General features: G+C 41.9%; 1 protein-coding gene across 1 annotated transcript; it reads left to right on the plus strand.

The window, feature by feature from the left end:
* Positions 1-1,525: 1,525 nt before the first annotated feature.
* Positions 1,526-5,369, plus strand: LOC104688994 (C-C chemokine receptor type 4). Its single transcript, XM_010398823.4, has 3 exons — positions 1,526-1,583; positions 2,008-2,239; positions 3,498-5,369. Exon 3 carries the CDS (start codon positions 3,514-3,516, stop codon positions 4,582-4,584), a length of 1,071 nt encoding a protein of 356 aa, XP_010397125.2. The 5' UTR covers positions 1,526-1,583; positions 2,008-2,239; positions 3,498-3,513; the 3' UTR covers positions 4,585-5,369.
* The last annotated feature ends 10,119 nt before the right edge of the window (positions 5,370-15,488 follow it).

A 15,488-nucleotide genomic window follows, 5' to 3' on the forward strand; every position in this document is an offset into this window, starting at 1 on the left:
AGAAGGACTGGGCAAGAGGCACTGTGCCAGGTAGGTGCTTTCTTCAGGCCAGTGCCATAGGGATCATACTAAACTGGAATTCATATGGCTGCAGACTTTTTCCCTGCTAACAGTATGACTGAAAGATCAGAAGCATATGTGAAGTGTGGCCTGTGTGCTAAGGACAGGTCTCGAAATGTTGCTGATGGTGGTCAACACATCTCGCAAAATGTTGCTGCTGATAGGAAATCATTCCTTAGCCAAACGGAGTTCTTACAGGGTCCGAGAGATATAATATCTGGATTCAGTTCTATTCACCTCTTCATCTGGAAATCAAGAAAAATCGCCACTGATGAAATTCAAAGAAGATACCGGGTTTGATAGAGCTGAAAATAATGAGTGGGACAAGATAAGCATGCAGATGCATGGTAGTTTATTGAGGAGAAAAAAATTACAGCCAGAACTAAGAAACATCAATGCCTAAGAGAGCATTGTCAAGAGCAAGAGGTGTTTTTTCCTGAAAAGCATCTACTTAAAGAAATTTCATTGTTATTGTGGGTAAAAAGCTGAACTTGTGGGCCTAGTGCAACAAGATGTCAAAGAAGAGATTAATGGGGCCCTTACGCAGACAAAAGAACATTAAGAGGAACAGCTTCGAGTTTCTGTGAGCAGAGCTGATGAAACAGGTACAACACTGTTGTCTGCTTATCTGATGTCCACATCCTTTAAGGACTGCTAGTAAGCTGAAGAGAAAATGTAGATGATCTGCAGAGCAATAACTTGCACTGAAGGAACATCTCCCACAGACTGATTTAAAAATTTCCACAGATGCATCTTGTGAAAGATGACTGACAGGGTCCTTCCCATACAATTGTTTTATTCTGGCAAAACCTGAAACCAGTAGACCCCACATGTCCCGCTGTCTTCACATCAAGCTTTTCAGCCAAACATAAGTTATTGGGCAGTGTAACAGTGCTTCTGACATGATGAGACATGAGATAGCAGCAAATAGCATAACTGAACAAAAGCTATACCTGTGTCTGGAAAAACACCAGAGAGTGAACAAGAAAACATACAATTTCTTGTGGACAGATATGTCTGAATCTTCCTGTTCTCACTACCATCTTCTGTAGATTTCTTGTTTCTGCTTCTTGTCCTGTCTCTTCAGTTTCTCCTGATCACAAGAAAGCAGGCTTCTCTGTTGAGAAATGGCTTGTACTTCTGCTTGGCTGGCCTTTTTTGGGAAACAGAGGAGACCAGCACCTGCCAGCTGCCAGCACAGCTGTTGTGCTGGCAGGACTCACAACCATCCCACTTGACTAGCACATGTTCTCTGTGCTCTCTTCTCCCTTCTCAGGATCCCGCAAAAGACAAATAAGGCCCACCTCACTCTCAAGAGAAATTCATAGAAGCTGTTGATCTTCCTAATGTGACAGCCACGGTAAACCTCAGCACGTTGCATGCTCTGCCCTTAGACCACACGCGCGTGCGCACATCCTACTTCTTATTCGATGTTCTGACCACTGTTACATTTTGTGCTGGTCAGTGGTAGGAGGTGGATTTGCTGCATATAAAACCTGCCATGGAAAACATCAAGCAAAAAGGTAGTGTGAATGAACATGCCTTCATTTCTTTTTTTAGTAAGAGAAGTAGGAGTTAGGATGATCAAACAACAGTGAGCCTTCCCTACACTAAATCTATAGTTTTTTCTTCTACAATTACATAGTGCAACTTGCAAAATCAGTTATCTGTCAGAGAAGGACTAGAAACACACTTCCCACACACCTACCAAGTGCTTGCCTCCTCTCTGCTCACTACAGATGATTCTTTGATTATTTTTTTCTGAGATTAAGAAAAGAACGAGGTTTCAGTTGAATGAGAGATGAGTGACATCTATGCTTAGTGACATCAGTTTTAATGATTGTTGGATGAGATGAAGCTGCTTTAACTCAGTAATCAGTCTCCCAGTGGAAACTGTGTTTTTTTTAAACATTATAAGACGTGTTTAATTCTATTTCTGACTTAAAGGGACTGTCTCTGATGAGCACTGAGGAGAGAAGTACTTGTGATATAATCTAAGGAAGTCGAAGCTTCCGCTAAGAGACACAGCTACCTAGTGGCATCTGCTTTTTGCAGCTGGTGGATATTGCTGTGTGGGTAGCACATCTCTGGCAGAGCTACCTGATGAGAAGCAAGTGATTCTGCACCTTTAGAGCAAAGAAGCTTCTTCACATCATCTGGGAAGAAAGGAGGAGAAAAGGTAAAATTCTTAAAATGCAATTCCTCAGACATTTGTGTATCATGTATACTCATGATATGTGTGAATGTAATGCTTTTCCATTTACCTTTTATAGCTGCTCAGGTAATTTTTTAGGCAGTTTTTAAGAATTCTTGCATCATCAGAAGTGGGTGTATTCTGTGAGCATATATGCTTTTAAGAATTCAAAGATATGCTGAACCTAGATTAGATTCAGGTATGTCTGGGTGCAGTTGCTGCAAAGCTGTCATTTCTACACCATTGGTGTCAAATGGTTTTGTCCTTGTGGCTTGTAAATAATATTAAATTCCTCTCTCTGTAGAATGGAACAGAACTGTGGGCTGGAAAGGTGTCATGCTTGGGACTACATACAGTAGGTCTCAGATTAATGATAGTCTATTTTTGCTGTTATGTAGCAGCAACACACATGGCAAAGACAAGTAAAGCAATGAAACTCACTTCTCTTCTGCTTTCCATTCACAAAATAAAGACAAAGGGGAAGAACATAGCTCAGGCTTAGAGTTCTGGTATGCTAGGCTAAAAAAACGCCACTTGTTATGTGAGCAATACACACAAGTAAGAACAGAACTCAGAATTTCTGGTATGTTAGGCTAAAAGAATGATGTTGTGATGTGAATAACACACAGATTCATAAGTCAGCAATATATTTTCCCTGTGTCCAGCTTACATCACTTAAAACTCTGTATCTGCCTGTTAGAAAAGAACATGAAAAATTCCTGTTATTCATTTAGCCACCGAAAATAGCACTTACTGAAACCTCATGGCAGCTTTCAGTAAATGTTATTTCATAAGAAAAGTCTGATGCATGTTTATCACTGTCTTCTTATGGTGGGTGGCATATGCCTGATGGGAAAGGTGGATGAGTGAAATTCTGAACTGCTATGAACAGTGGCTTTGCTTTTTACTTTGCTCTACACGGGGCTTAACCATCTCTGATTTGACACCTGTGGCCCACATCTTTCATTCCTGTTTGCTTTCCTCTCATCCATTTGAACATCCATTTGTGCTTGACGTGCAAGTTGCACCATAGTGCAAGGACTAAGTACATGCATGCTAAGGACAGTACTTTGTTCAAGTGTGCACATGCACCCATCCCATAATGCTTACATAATGTCTGAGAACCTGCAGTGAGTCGTGTGCTGAGCTGTGAGTCAGTCACTCGTGATTCAGGTCTGTGGAGTAACCACATGGTCTTCACGCACTGAAAGTCACTGACATTTTTATACTCCTCTCTTCTCAGAACTGGGGAAAAAAACATGAGTTCTTCAAGTACAGAGTCCCTTGAACTCTCAACCTTTTATGACTATTACGATAATTACAACGATGCTCCAAAACCATGCAGTAAGGAAAGCGTCAGGAAGTTTGCAGCCTCCTTCCTACCTGTTCTGTATTCCCTGGTATTCCTGGTCGGGCTCGTTGGAAACATTCTGGTCATCGTGGTCCTCTTCAAATACAAGAGGCTGAAGAGCATGACTGATGTGTACCTGCTAAACCTCGCCATCTCAGATTTGCTCTTCGTTTTATCCTTGCCGTTCTGGTCTTATTTCACACTAGACCAATGGGTTTTTGGAACTCCCTGGTGTAAAATCATTTCATGGATCTACCTGGTTGGGTTTTACAGTGGGATATTTTTCATTATGCTTATGAGCATAGACAGATACCTGGCAATTGTTCGTGCAGTGTTTTCCTTGAAAGCAAGGACTGCCTTCCATGGCTTGATTACTAGCCTTGTTGTATGGCTAGTAGCTCTTTCAGCCTCAGTTCCCGAGCTTGTATTTAGAGAGTCTTTTAATGAACATAATTATACAACCTGCAAGCCGAGATTTCCAGGCAATTTCACAACATGGAAGCTTTTTTCCACTTTGGAAATCAACATTTTAGGGCTCCTAATCCCTTTTATAATTATGACATTTTGCTACTCCATGATCATTAAAACATTAGTTCACTGTAGAAATGACAAAAAGAATAAGGCCGTGAAGATGATTTTTGCTGTCATGGTTGTGTTTTTCTTTTTTTGGACCCCCTACAACATTGTTATTTTCCTACAACTGCTGGAGTTTATGGGAGTCATTAGAGACTGTCAAGTGAGCAGGAGTCTCGACTATGCTTTCCAGGTAACAGAAATCCTCGGCCTTTTTCACTGTTGCCTCAATCCAGTCATCTACTTCTTCATGGGGGAAAAATTTAAGAAGTACCTGAAGATGCTCTTTAAGAACTGGCAGTTACCTGGGTATTTTTGCAAGTGGTGTGGAGTTCACATCACCTACCACACTGAATCTACCAGCTCATTCCACACACAGTCAACAGGAGACCAAGACGCTCTGTAAAGTGTTTCAGACCGGCCACTGAACTCAGCAGCAAGCAAAATGACAACAGCAGGAACTTTGAAAAGCTAAGCAAATGCAGATACATTTAACAATAAGCTAGTGCCAGATAATTACTCACTTCAGCTTTATTTGTGCTCCTAGACTTTCTGAGTGTTATGACAGAAGGTGTCCCAAATGTGGAACATGGGAGACGGACACGCAAGGTTTCTCTGCTGTGATTACAAATCACTGCTCAGCTCTGTGCAAAGCACTGCACTGCGTGGCTTCTTTTTCACCAGCATCAAGACATTGGCCTGCATGGAGGGGCAGAGGTAAGACAGCAGCTTGTCATCAGCACATGCACTTGGAAAACATACTCCTGTATTCAAGAAGGATGATTATTACCGTATTTTTTTACTCTGCAGTTGATCTGTGTAGGACTTGTTCACTCGTAACTGAGGTAGCTATCAGCAGTACTTGCTACTGTTAAATGTTTCCTTTCAAGGGGGATGATATACCCTCTGTCATTAAGAAAAAGGAGAAAATATATTCTCTCTGTGCACAAAGACACAAGGAAAAGCCATTACTTTGAGTTGTAGGTGCGTTTTCTCTCAGGTTGACATATATGCCTATATGTAGGTGTATATATAGGCATTTTGAAATACTTTATCACTGTAATTCAGGATAGCAATTCTGTATTTTAATTAACATAGAAAGTGTTTTGAATATTTTTGAATAAAAGTGTTTAAAAAAACCCTTATTTTCCAGCATGTGTGAATAAATTTGAAGCATCTTGGTTAAAAGCATGTATTTTAAAGTGAATGTTCTTTGTTCCAAAAGTACTTAACTCCAAGACTCAATTTTCATTCATTGAAGATGTATCTGGCAAAACAAAAGAAAGTAACAACAGAGATTGTGTAGAAAGGGTCTGTCATAACTTAGAAACCACACAAAGAATCCCTGCATTTGATAACAGCAAAATGCAAACAGTGCAACCCCAGTAGTTGCTCACAGGATATTAATTACTCAGAGATCTGTAACAGGAAGGAAACTCACACAGCAGTGTTTAGATTTTGGCTCAAGAATAATTTTAAAAGGCAAAAAATCAGTAATGTGGCAGCAGACAAATTAGGAGTTGAAAAATATGTATTAGAAGATATTTCTGGTGTGTCTTTTTGCTGGACAACAACCATTCGGATTACTTATTATAAGCCAGATGACTTATTTTCTTACACTGTCAGTAATAAAGTGCCTGCTCAACATTCAGCCAAGGCTCCAAAGAGCAAACAAGGTGTTAAAACACATCAGGAAAGGGCTGAAGAAGAAAAGTAAAAATATTGTAGTGCCATTGTATTCATCACTAAATAAGAGACATAAGTGGAAGCTCATCTCCATGTGACCTCTCTCATGATACAAGGCTGAAAATGAAATGCAGTACACTTAAATCCCACACACATATGTATCAATCATAATTAAATTTGTGAATGCACTACCATTAGCATTTTGCTGAGGATGACAAGCAAGGATCTGCATTAATGCAGATAATAGGAATAGCTGTGGAAGATATTACTTGAAGTAAGAAAGAGCCTTCATTTCCAAGAAAAAGACTGTAAATTCTTGGTACTCAAGACCTTAGAAGCCACTGCATAAATCACTTGGGAAAAACTGATGGAAAGAGTGGGTTAAGCTATCCATCACCTATTTTGAAGAGGAAAAGGAAGACAAATTTCAAGTGTGAGGTGCTTCAAATTCTCACTGAAGCTATCATAATGTCCCAAGGTGGCACAGCATATCATCCTCACAGATGGTGATGCTGATAGCAGAGGCGCTGTGAACTGCTGAGCTATGACTTGTCTGGGGCACAGACTAGCCTGGAAGCCAGAGAGCTTCCACTGCAACTTCTTTTTTCTTGGTCCTGCTCTGTGATCCCTCTAGTCATCAAGAATAAATGGGTCCTTGATTTCCAGACTACGGGAAAGGCTGCCTGTGCTGGCCTGGCAAAAACGATGCTCAGCAAGGAACAAGCAAGCTGTAGGCTCTTGACAGCCATGATGTTAAGAGAGGTCCAGGGCTAAGAGTGGTGTCAGGGAATGGCTTGCAGGCCGGTCCAGGTCTGGGCACACTCTGTGGTGAGGGAGGATGCTCACCACGTGGCATTAAAGATGTGCACCCAGCGGCTGTGCAGCAATGACACAAACAGAGCCAGTGTAAAGCTGCTCTCCCACACAAAACTCAAATGTGCCTCATGTCACTGCTCAGCTTTGTGCCCCACAGCCTGTGCATGGTTGCCCTTGGTGCAGATGGTGTCTGGTGCTGCCAAAGCTCCTCCCCGGTGAATGTTGTCTTGTTCCTCTGCGCCAAATAACCTCTTCCAGTTCTCCCAGTAATATTCACATCTACTCAATGCATGTGTTGGATGAGCAACTGAGCTGAAAGTTGTGCCCTGAGCAGCTTTGCTGAGTTGGGTGCAAAGAGGAGCTCATATTAAATTGATGGGCTCAGGAGTTCAGGTCCTGGAGCTCGAGCTCACTGAACCTGGGTTGCTTCCCTCTCTGTCACCAGAACAAAACCCCCTCCCCCATGCACCAAGCTGCAGTGGACAATGCCAGTCTTCTTTTGAGAGAGGGCTTTGAAATCTGCTGATGAGAAAGGATGAGATAATAGTATTAATACAGACAAAAATAAAGTAGGGATTTTCAAAATGTCAGTTGACAAAGGTGTTATTTTAGCTGAACAAGAGTTTCCAGTGATGAAGAATATTCATACAAACCCACTGAACCATGAAAGAGAATGGACAGACATTTGAGTGAAGCAAAGTTGACTCATCCTTAAACCCACATTTTTCCATCAAGGTTCCACAGAAGGCCAGCCTGCATCCTCTCTTCAGTTACGCTAAGCAGCCATAGAAAGGTAGATGAAGGGGGAAATCAGCTAATTAGATCAAAAACAAATAATAATGAAAAGATAACAAGTTGATTGGTCAGTTTTCATAGTGTGCTTAGGCCACACTACAGTCACTCCCTAAACAACACTTGAGTTACACATTTACTCTGGAGGACAGCTTCCCCCCTTTTAATTGTGCAGAAGCAGCATCGTGGTCAGCAGCCTGCCCCCAGTCAACCTGCTCCTCTCAGTCTGAGAGCCAGTGAGGAATTGCAATTCTCCTTCCTAGACTGCAACTGCTTGTCACTGTCCCAGCAGCAGCTCTGCACACCCGCTCTGGAGTACAATTCCACAGGCACCACAGTGCTCCTCTGTTACCAGGATGCTTCTAAACTGCCAGCAGGGATCTACATTACACATTTTCCTCCAGGAGCTCTTAAATCTTTGCAGTTTTAGCCAACATCTCTCTCTTAACACAGCCACAGATTAAGCCAACTTAATCACATCCTGCCTCTTATGCCAACATCTCTATCTGACTTGCTTTACAGTTAGAAATCAAGGACCATTTAGTAATGTCAAACAAAATGATCATTAAAATAGTGCCTAAGGCAATGCCTCCTGAAAGTTCAATTTTGCTACTCCAGTCATGAAAGGAGGAGACTGGAAATGATCTAATAGTGGTGAGATTTGTAGCATTTGTATAACTGATAAGACCATACAAAGGAGAAGTAGTGGTGGTTATATCTGCAACCATCTTGCTGTGACACAGCAATGACTTATGTAGGTGCCAAAGGCAATCATGGAGAAGTCACTCTTACAGCAGCAAGCACTACCACTGAGGAGACACCAAGTTAGAAGCTCCCAGGATGATTTTCTTTTTCACAGTCACCCAGCAGCAACATCCATCGCACAAACTAACAAAATGCCATCTAACGGGACAATCATTGAGTCAAAGCCACTTCTCACAGAAATGAAGCTCAAAAATGAAGAAGCTCTTTATCTGTTCCAGGCCAACAAAATCAAGTCCTCTGTGTAAATGCAGCCCAAATACATGATGGATCAATGGATCACACTCCTTTCGTTTTTGTGCTGGGTTTTGGCTTTTTTTTTCTTTTAATTTTTGAGTCATCTTTGAAGGGTTGAAGTTTTTTTCTGGGTTTTAATTTCTTGTTTCAAAACAAGTAACAGCACACATCCAGTATGACTGCACATTGCAAGCTTTTTGTGAATTCAAGTGTTGCAAAATAAAACTACTAAGGCACTAAGAATTTTTTTTTAATTCCCAGAAGATGTTTGTTTGCTTGCATTTAACAAAAATGGGAACTAATCAAGAATCTGATCTGCAAGAATCTGATCTTTTTCCACAGATATGAGACACTCATAAAAAATACTCTTAGTGATGCTAGGAACATGTAAGAAAACAGAAACTGAATGAAGATTGACGTTACTAGATGTCCTCTTCTTCTCAAGAGAGACCAGTGGCATTTAATCAGCATTTTCCAAGAAGGTCCAAGCAGGCAAGTTCAGGAAGAGACTTTTGCACCTGGGACAGTGATTGGAACAACGGGTGGACATCCCTGCATGAAAAGTGTATTTGTCTCTTTTGCACAGGAACTTTGCACTCCTTAAAGTACCTCCATAGAAGTACTGTGATTTGGGCAGGACAATGGAAGAGAGGGGCCCTCCCTAGCATTTAACCTGTCACAATTACTCACAAACAAAGAGAGCAGTACTGGCTTGTAGTAACCTTAATCAAGTGAGGGAAGACCACAACACTCTTGCTCATAATTGGTAAACTGAAATTTGACCACAGGCAAGACCATGACTGCAGACTGAGTGACTTCCTTTTCTGCTATCAAAGTATGTGGGAAAGCTGCAAAAAGCTCATAGAAGGAAGATAAGGATGGATTTTGCTGTTGCTTATGCCTTTTTTGCTCATTTACAAGCACTGGGAATGGAAAGAAAATCTGTCTAGTTGATTGCAGGGAGCAACGACATGTTCTGCAGGTCCTGCAGACAAACAGCACTGAGAAGCTGCAGAGAACCTGTCTCCCCTTGCTATCAAGAATCTTGTTTAAACTTTCTACAACAGTGAAACCCATAGTATGAGGTGTCACACAAAACTCTGCAGTCCTACAGAGAAGGGGCTGAAGAGTTTACAAAAGGAAAGAAAAAGCAACTTTGGATTCTGGCTGTTTTCTCCTCAGTTCTGCTTTATCAGCCCATCCTTGCATAATGCAGATCACTACTTGCTTCCTTTCCTCAGAAGTACTAGGGAACTTCCAAAATCTCCCATGGGGAGGTTGGTGCCTGTCTGCTCCTGCTCTGGCTTTTTGCATGTATGTGTATGCAACCACCCTCTCTCCACAGTCACACGGAGTCAATCCATTCACTTCCTCACTTGCTTAAGCTCACGTTCTCCACATGCAGAGGTCACGCAGTGGGATGCCTGTCTTGTCACAGCACCGCAGAATGTTTTGCTTTTGACAAGGCAGTTTCATGAAGATGTCCCTGCTCATTGCAGGGGAGTTTGACTGGATGACCTTTTAAGGTCCCTTCCAACCCAAACACTTCTATGATTCTATGAAAATCTGGAAAGAGCAGATTTTTGGCAGCAGGTTTGGTGGCTAACGATCAACACCTTTTAACCCAATGCTTTCATCTGCATTTCATTTCATCTTCAGATTAAAACTATTTTAGAGTAAGCCAAGCCTATTTGTCAACATTACTCAAATAAAGTATTTCATTAATACTGCTCTGAATTCTTACTATAATTTTATTCTGATGGGGGAAATAATTTCAGAAGTCCTCATGTAACCAAAAACTGTAGAAAAAATTCAAGGATTTGTCTTATTTAGAACACTTAAATAGCTTTAATAATCTACCACATTGCTCAATAAGTAGCTTGTTACACATATCCATAGGAATTTACCAGAATTTAGGAAAAAAGCTAGCACTAGAAGCAAAATTTCAGTGAAGTGGTGAGTGCTAAAGACTATTAGACGAAGATAGGATTTTTTTTCCGTGCTTTTTTTTTTTTACATCTACTGCCTATAGTGAATAGACTGGTATTTTATAGACTCTATCAACATGAAATTGTGAATAAAATTTAAACAATCAAACATCATATCAGTATTTACGAAAGGTCAATTCTTAAGTGATAATTATTTAACAATTTGCATCAGAGACTGAGAAAGCAAGGTTAGTACTTGATACACAAGATTCTGCCAAATTATAGTTTGCCTTTTTTTTTTTAATTCCAGGAATGGGTTTGCACAGAGGCTGAGAAACTACTAATAGTGTCATAAACGGCGGGGAAAAAAATAAGCCCACCTTTTCTCTAAGGTAATTCACAAAGAAGACCCCAGTCATAATATGACACAACTGAATGTGGCCTGAATTTTCAGGAGGGCACATGCCAAATTCTTGAATTGTCATACCAACATAATTCAGTGGGTATATATAGGCTTCCAGGTTCCTGGAAAAATGTAAAAAAAGCCCTAGAATTGTCAACTAATTGTACAGAAATAGCTGCAGAAGAGCTGATACTGCCCAACAATGGAGCAAATAGGTAGCTAGTATCAATGTTTATTTTAGGGACCCCTAAAAAAGTCTGCCATGTTTCTAGACCTGAGGCCATACAATTCCACAAAGTTACTGCTTTGGCAAAAGCAAAATGAAACACAGTAAAAAAAATAAATTAAAAAAAAAAATCAGTGATATCCTTCATAGCAAAACCCACAGCTGCCTGGTCAGGGAATGGCACGAGCTGTGAGTGCACTCCAACAAGAGCAGCAGCTGAGGAGCTGGTAGGTGAGACCTTGAGACCTCGTCTGGACTCACCAGCCAGATGTGATATTTGAATGAAAGTGTGTTGTTTCTCCTTTGTGACTGCAAATGCAGAGAGTCCCTCACAGACAAACTGTGGTGCGTGGGGGCAGAATCTAACTGGACCCAGTTGTGTTTGTACAGATAATGGTCATGTTTAGAAAAAACTTCATGTTTTACTAACACTGCCTTACTAAATGGCCTCCACTGTCTGCACTGGCTTCCTTATCGTAGTGGTGCAGACTTAAACCAGGCAGAAGTATCCCAACCATGCCCATCAGTACCTATCAATCTGAGTCAATAAACCCAAACCAGACTGTAATACGCTTGTCCTCTACTTCTCCCTGAAAACAAACAAACAAAAGCTGTTTTTAAACAGCTTCGACCTTTAGCTTTGACAGGGATGTCGGTCAATTTGACTCCTGCATTTGCCACATAGAAATCAAAACTCTGCCCTCCTTTGTAAAACAAGGCATTTTGCAGATGAAAAGTACTACAATTAAATAGTAGTATAGAAACAAAAATCTGTGTATTAATGGCTAGATTCCTTGCTTTGTCTCAAGACATCAAGAACCGTGCACTCTCATTTACTCATAGCCAAGGAAGTTTTATCTCCATCCACAGAAGATGAAAACAACTTCATAATGCATTATTCTAAACACAAGTCTTTGGTTTTCATCCCAAAAAGGGCTTTTCATCCCCTTCTCAGTCAATGGGTGATTTTCCTGAATCGTGAAGGTTTGAAGACTGAACCCCTACCCCTTTTAAACTTGTTTGCCCGATTTACTTGAGGTTTTGGCACTTGTAATCTGCAGGGGGTTTCACAAATTTGCATGAACACACTAAAACAGGTAACAGGAAAAAACAAAGTACTTCGCAAGAAAGAACAGGAACATTCTTTCCAAGCCAGCATCACAATTTCACATCAAAAGGTCTACAGCCTGACAATAAATGAGCAGTCTTCCAAATCAGAATACACTATGGAGTACCAACCAAGGCTGTTGAACAGAGCTTATACTTTTAAATTATTTCAATTGCTGTATTCCAGTTTGTCTTGCAGAGTGTGACCTTCAGAGTTTTGGGGTATTATTTTTGCAAACTGAGTCATGGCAAGCGAGCAGCTGAATCAGCAGTCAAAGCTGAGTCTCTTCTACTGAAAAGAGCTTAAAAGCACTGAAATTTGTACCAAAAAAAAGAGTTCACCTTAAAGTTTCAGGTGCTGAAACTCAAAAAGAGATGATCAGATATGCTCTACTTCAAAAGAAGACACAGGGCTAGATGGACCTTAGGCAAGCTCACTGCTGTTATTCTTACATGAAAAAGTAAAGTTCCATTAAATGAGAAAAAAAGAACGAAAATTATGAGCTGAGCCCTCAAGCTGGGCCCTTTCAAAGCCCTCAGCCTCTGAGACAAGAGTACTCGTGTGCTGTGCCAAATCTTTAACAAACTCAGAGAGAGGAGAAACCTTGGGAATCTCTGAATGTTCTTTCCTTGTTCTGTCCTTGCAGGACAAGTACAACAGCATGGTACCTACAGTAACAGGAGAAACAGCTTTCATGCAAGTCAAATATGCTACTACTGTGATCTCTTTTCAGCATGTTTGAAGAGACTGAGTTTTTCAGAATTTTGAAAAAAAACCCAAAACCACAACAAAAAGCCGTCTGGCTGATTTCAGCATAGGTAGCTTCTACTCTTGCATCTAAATTAGTGGCATCTGTCCAAGTCCTCCTTATTTCCTAGGACTGGTGAACAAGCTTAATTTTGGGTTGGTAAGGGTATGTGGTCCCTCCTATCACAATAAAAGACATTAAGAGGAGCACAAAATTTGGCTAATCCATACCTTTTTATTTTTTTTCCATCACCTCTGAAGCCTTTGAATCAAAGCAAACAGATCTGAGAGGTTAGACTAGAAAAAGTTAAAAATGGGCAGCTTGCTGCTAGTTGTTTCTGCTAAATTTTCTTCTATTTCAACACGAGCTAGATGGACTCAGTGCTTTAAAAAAAGTCATGTCTGAAAGTGTCTCTGTTTGGCTGCAGTCAGAAGACACACATTGTCTTAACTTCAGCTTTTGAAGTAGATACTGCTCTGGGTCAAAGGACCAGCAAAGCAACACAGATGGGGATATAGGGTAGCAGAAGGCACCACTTAGACAGTATTTTGCAGGAAATCATGCTAACACTTCATGAGTTCAGTATCAGGTTCTTGGGTTCTTCACACACAGGATCTACCTATTCATTATTAGTACAGACCACATCCTAAAACTGAGGGGAAAAAAGCAAAACAGCTTAAAAGAACATATGTAAAGGGTATGCAGGATCCAAACTCATCTCACAGAGTTTAAAGTTGCATTGGTTTGTCACTGCCTGGTTTTTTGTAGCGAGGGGGCCACAGAGGTGGCTCCTGTGAGAAGGTGCTGAAAGCTTCCATCATGTCCAACCCCTGAAAGATGGACATGCTGCTGGCCAAGGCTGGGTCAATTAGAGATGCTGGTAACAGCTCTGTGATGACATATTTAAGAAGAAAATCAAAACAAAGTGAGGTGCACTGTTACTTCCAGCTAGAGAAGAGGAGGAGGTGAGAACATGTGAGGGAAAACAACATGGAGACACCAAGGTCAGTGAAGAAGGAGGGGGGGAGGTGCTCCAGGTTGCCGGAGCCGAGGTTCCTCTGCAGGCCGTGGTGCAGCCCATGGTGAAGCAGCTGTGCCCCTGCAGCCCGTGGGGATCCACGGGGGATGCAGAGATCCACCCGCAGCCTGTGGGGATCCATGGGGGATGCAGAGATCCACCCGCAGCCCGTGGGGAGGTGTCCATGCCAGAGCAAGTGGATGCCTGGAGGAGGCTGTGATCCAGTGGGAGACCCAGTGGAGAGAGTGGGCCCTGCTTCCAGGCTGGAGCAGCCTGTCCTTGGAGGGCTGCACCCCGTGGAAAGAGAGAGCCACGGCACAGCAGTTTTGGGAGGGCTGTGTGCCTGTGGCAGGGGCTCACGTGGCAGCACTTTTTGCAGGACTGCTGCTCATGAGATTTGGAGCCACACTGGAGAAGCTCATGGAGAACTGTCTTGCGTGGGAGGGACCCCATGGCCTCACAGGGGAAGGACTCCTCTCCCTGAGCAGTGGAAGAAGAACTCAGGTGATGAACTGACCAAAACCCCCATGCCCTGTCTCCCTGTGCTGTTGGTGGGAAGGAAGGAGAGTTTGGGGGGAAAAAGGTGTTTTTAAGGGCTTATTTCACTTCTCATTATCCTCCTCTGATTTTGTTAGTAATAAACTCACTTTGTACCTCTAAGCTAGCCTGTTTTGCCCTTGGAGTGTTTTCTTCTGGTCCTTACCTCAACTCATGAAGCCTTCGCTAAATTTTTCTCTCCTCTGTCCAGCTGTGGCAGGGGAGGGTGAACGAGTGACTTTTGTGCCTGGCATTTGGCCAGTGTCAAACCATGACAAAAGTCTTCCAGGAAGCCTTGATGGTACAGCAGAGTGTTTCAACATCCAGAAATAGAACTTAACATGGAGGAGACAAGAAAAGAGGGCAAATTTTTCTTCTGCAGAGTTTCTATCTTATTCCATTTCTGTTTGCTGTGAAAAGAGCAACCAACATTTTCAGCAAACAGGAGAAAGGTCTAAAGCTCAGCAACAGGCACGGCATGAGGAAGGTTAGGAGCCAGCTATCGGTTTCTTTTTCCTCCTTTTCCCCAACAGTTCTACCTGTGCTTTGGACAACCCCTTCACCCATAGCACAGGAACAAGACCAGATCCTGCAGCCACAAGACACATGAGCAGTTCACCTTCTCTCAAGTAGCTTTGGACAGTGCTACTGGACAAGTCTGCAGCCAGGGCAGACTTCTGGCCAAATTTAGACTAGAGATCCATAAAGAGTGTTCACTCTGTACACCTGACCAAGGCTGGTGGAACTTGAGAAAAGGAATCTCTGAATGAAATTGGAAAGGCAGGAGACACGCAAAAGCAAGCTGGAAGTGCAGGCATCTTCATCTTGCAAACTAGCAACAGATAGGTGGAAGGGTTGGAAATCCACTCCATTTTAGACAAACAAAGACATATTTTGGAAGGAATTTTTTTTAGTTTCTCTACACATAAGACTTCCGTACTGTGAGAGGAAGAACCAGCAAGACTTCAGGAAGAATGAAACAGGAAATAGGTAAGAATTTCTTAGCTACAGCATCAGAGGGATGAGTTGCTAGGCATCTGCCCACACTG

The sequence above is a fragment of the Corvus cornix genome, chromosome 2 (genome assembly GCF_000738735.6).
Source record: "Corvus cornix cornix isolate S_Up_H32 chromosome 2, ASM73873v5, whole genome shotgun sequence".
Taxonomy (NCBI): Eukaryota; Metazoa; Chordata; class Aves; order Passeriformes; family Corvidae; genus Corvus; species Corvus cornix.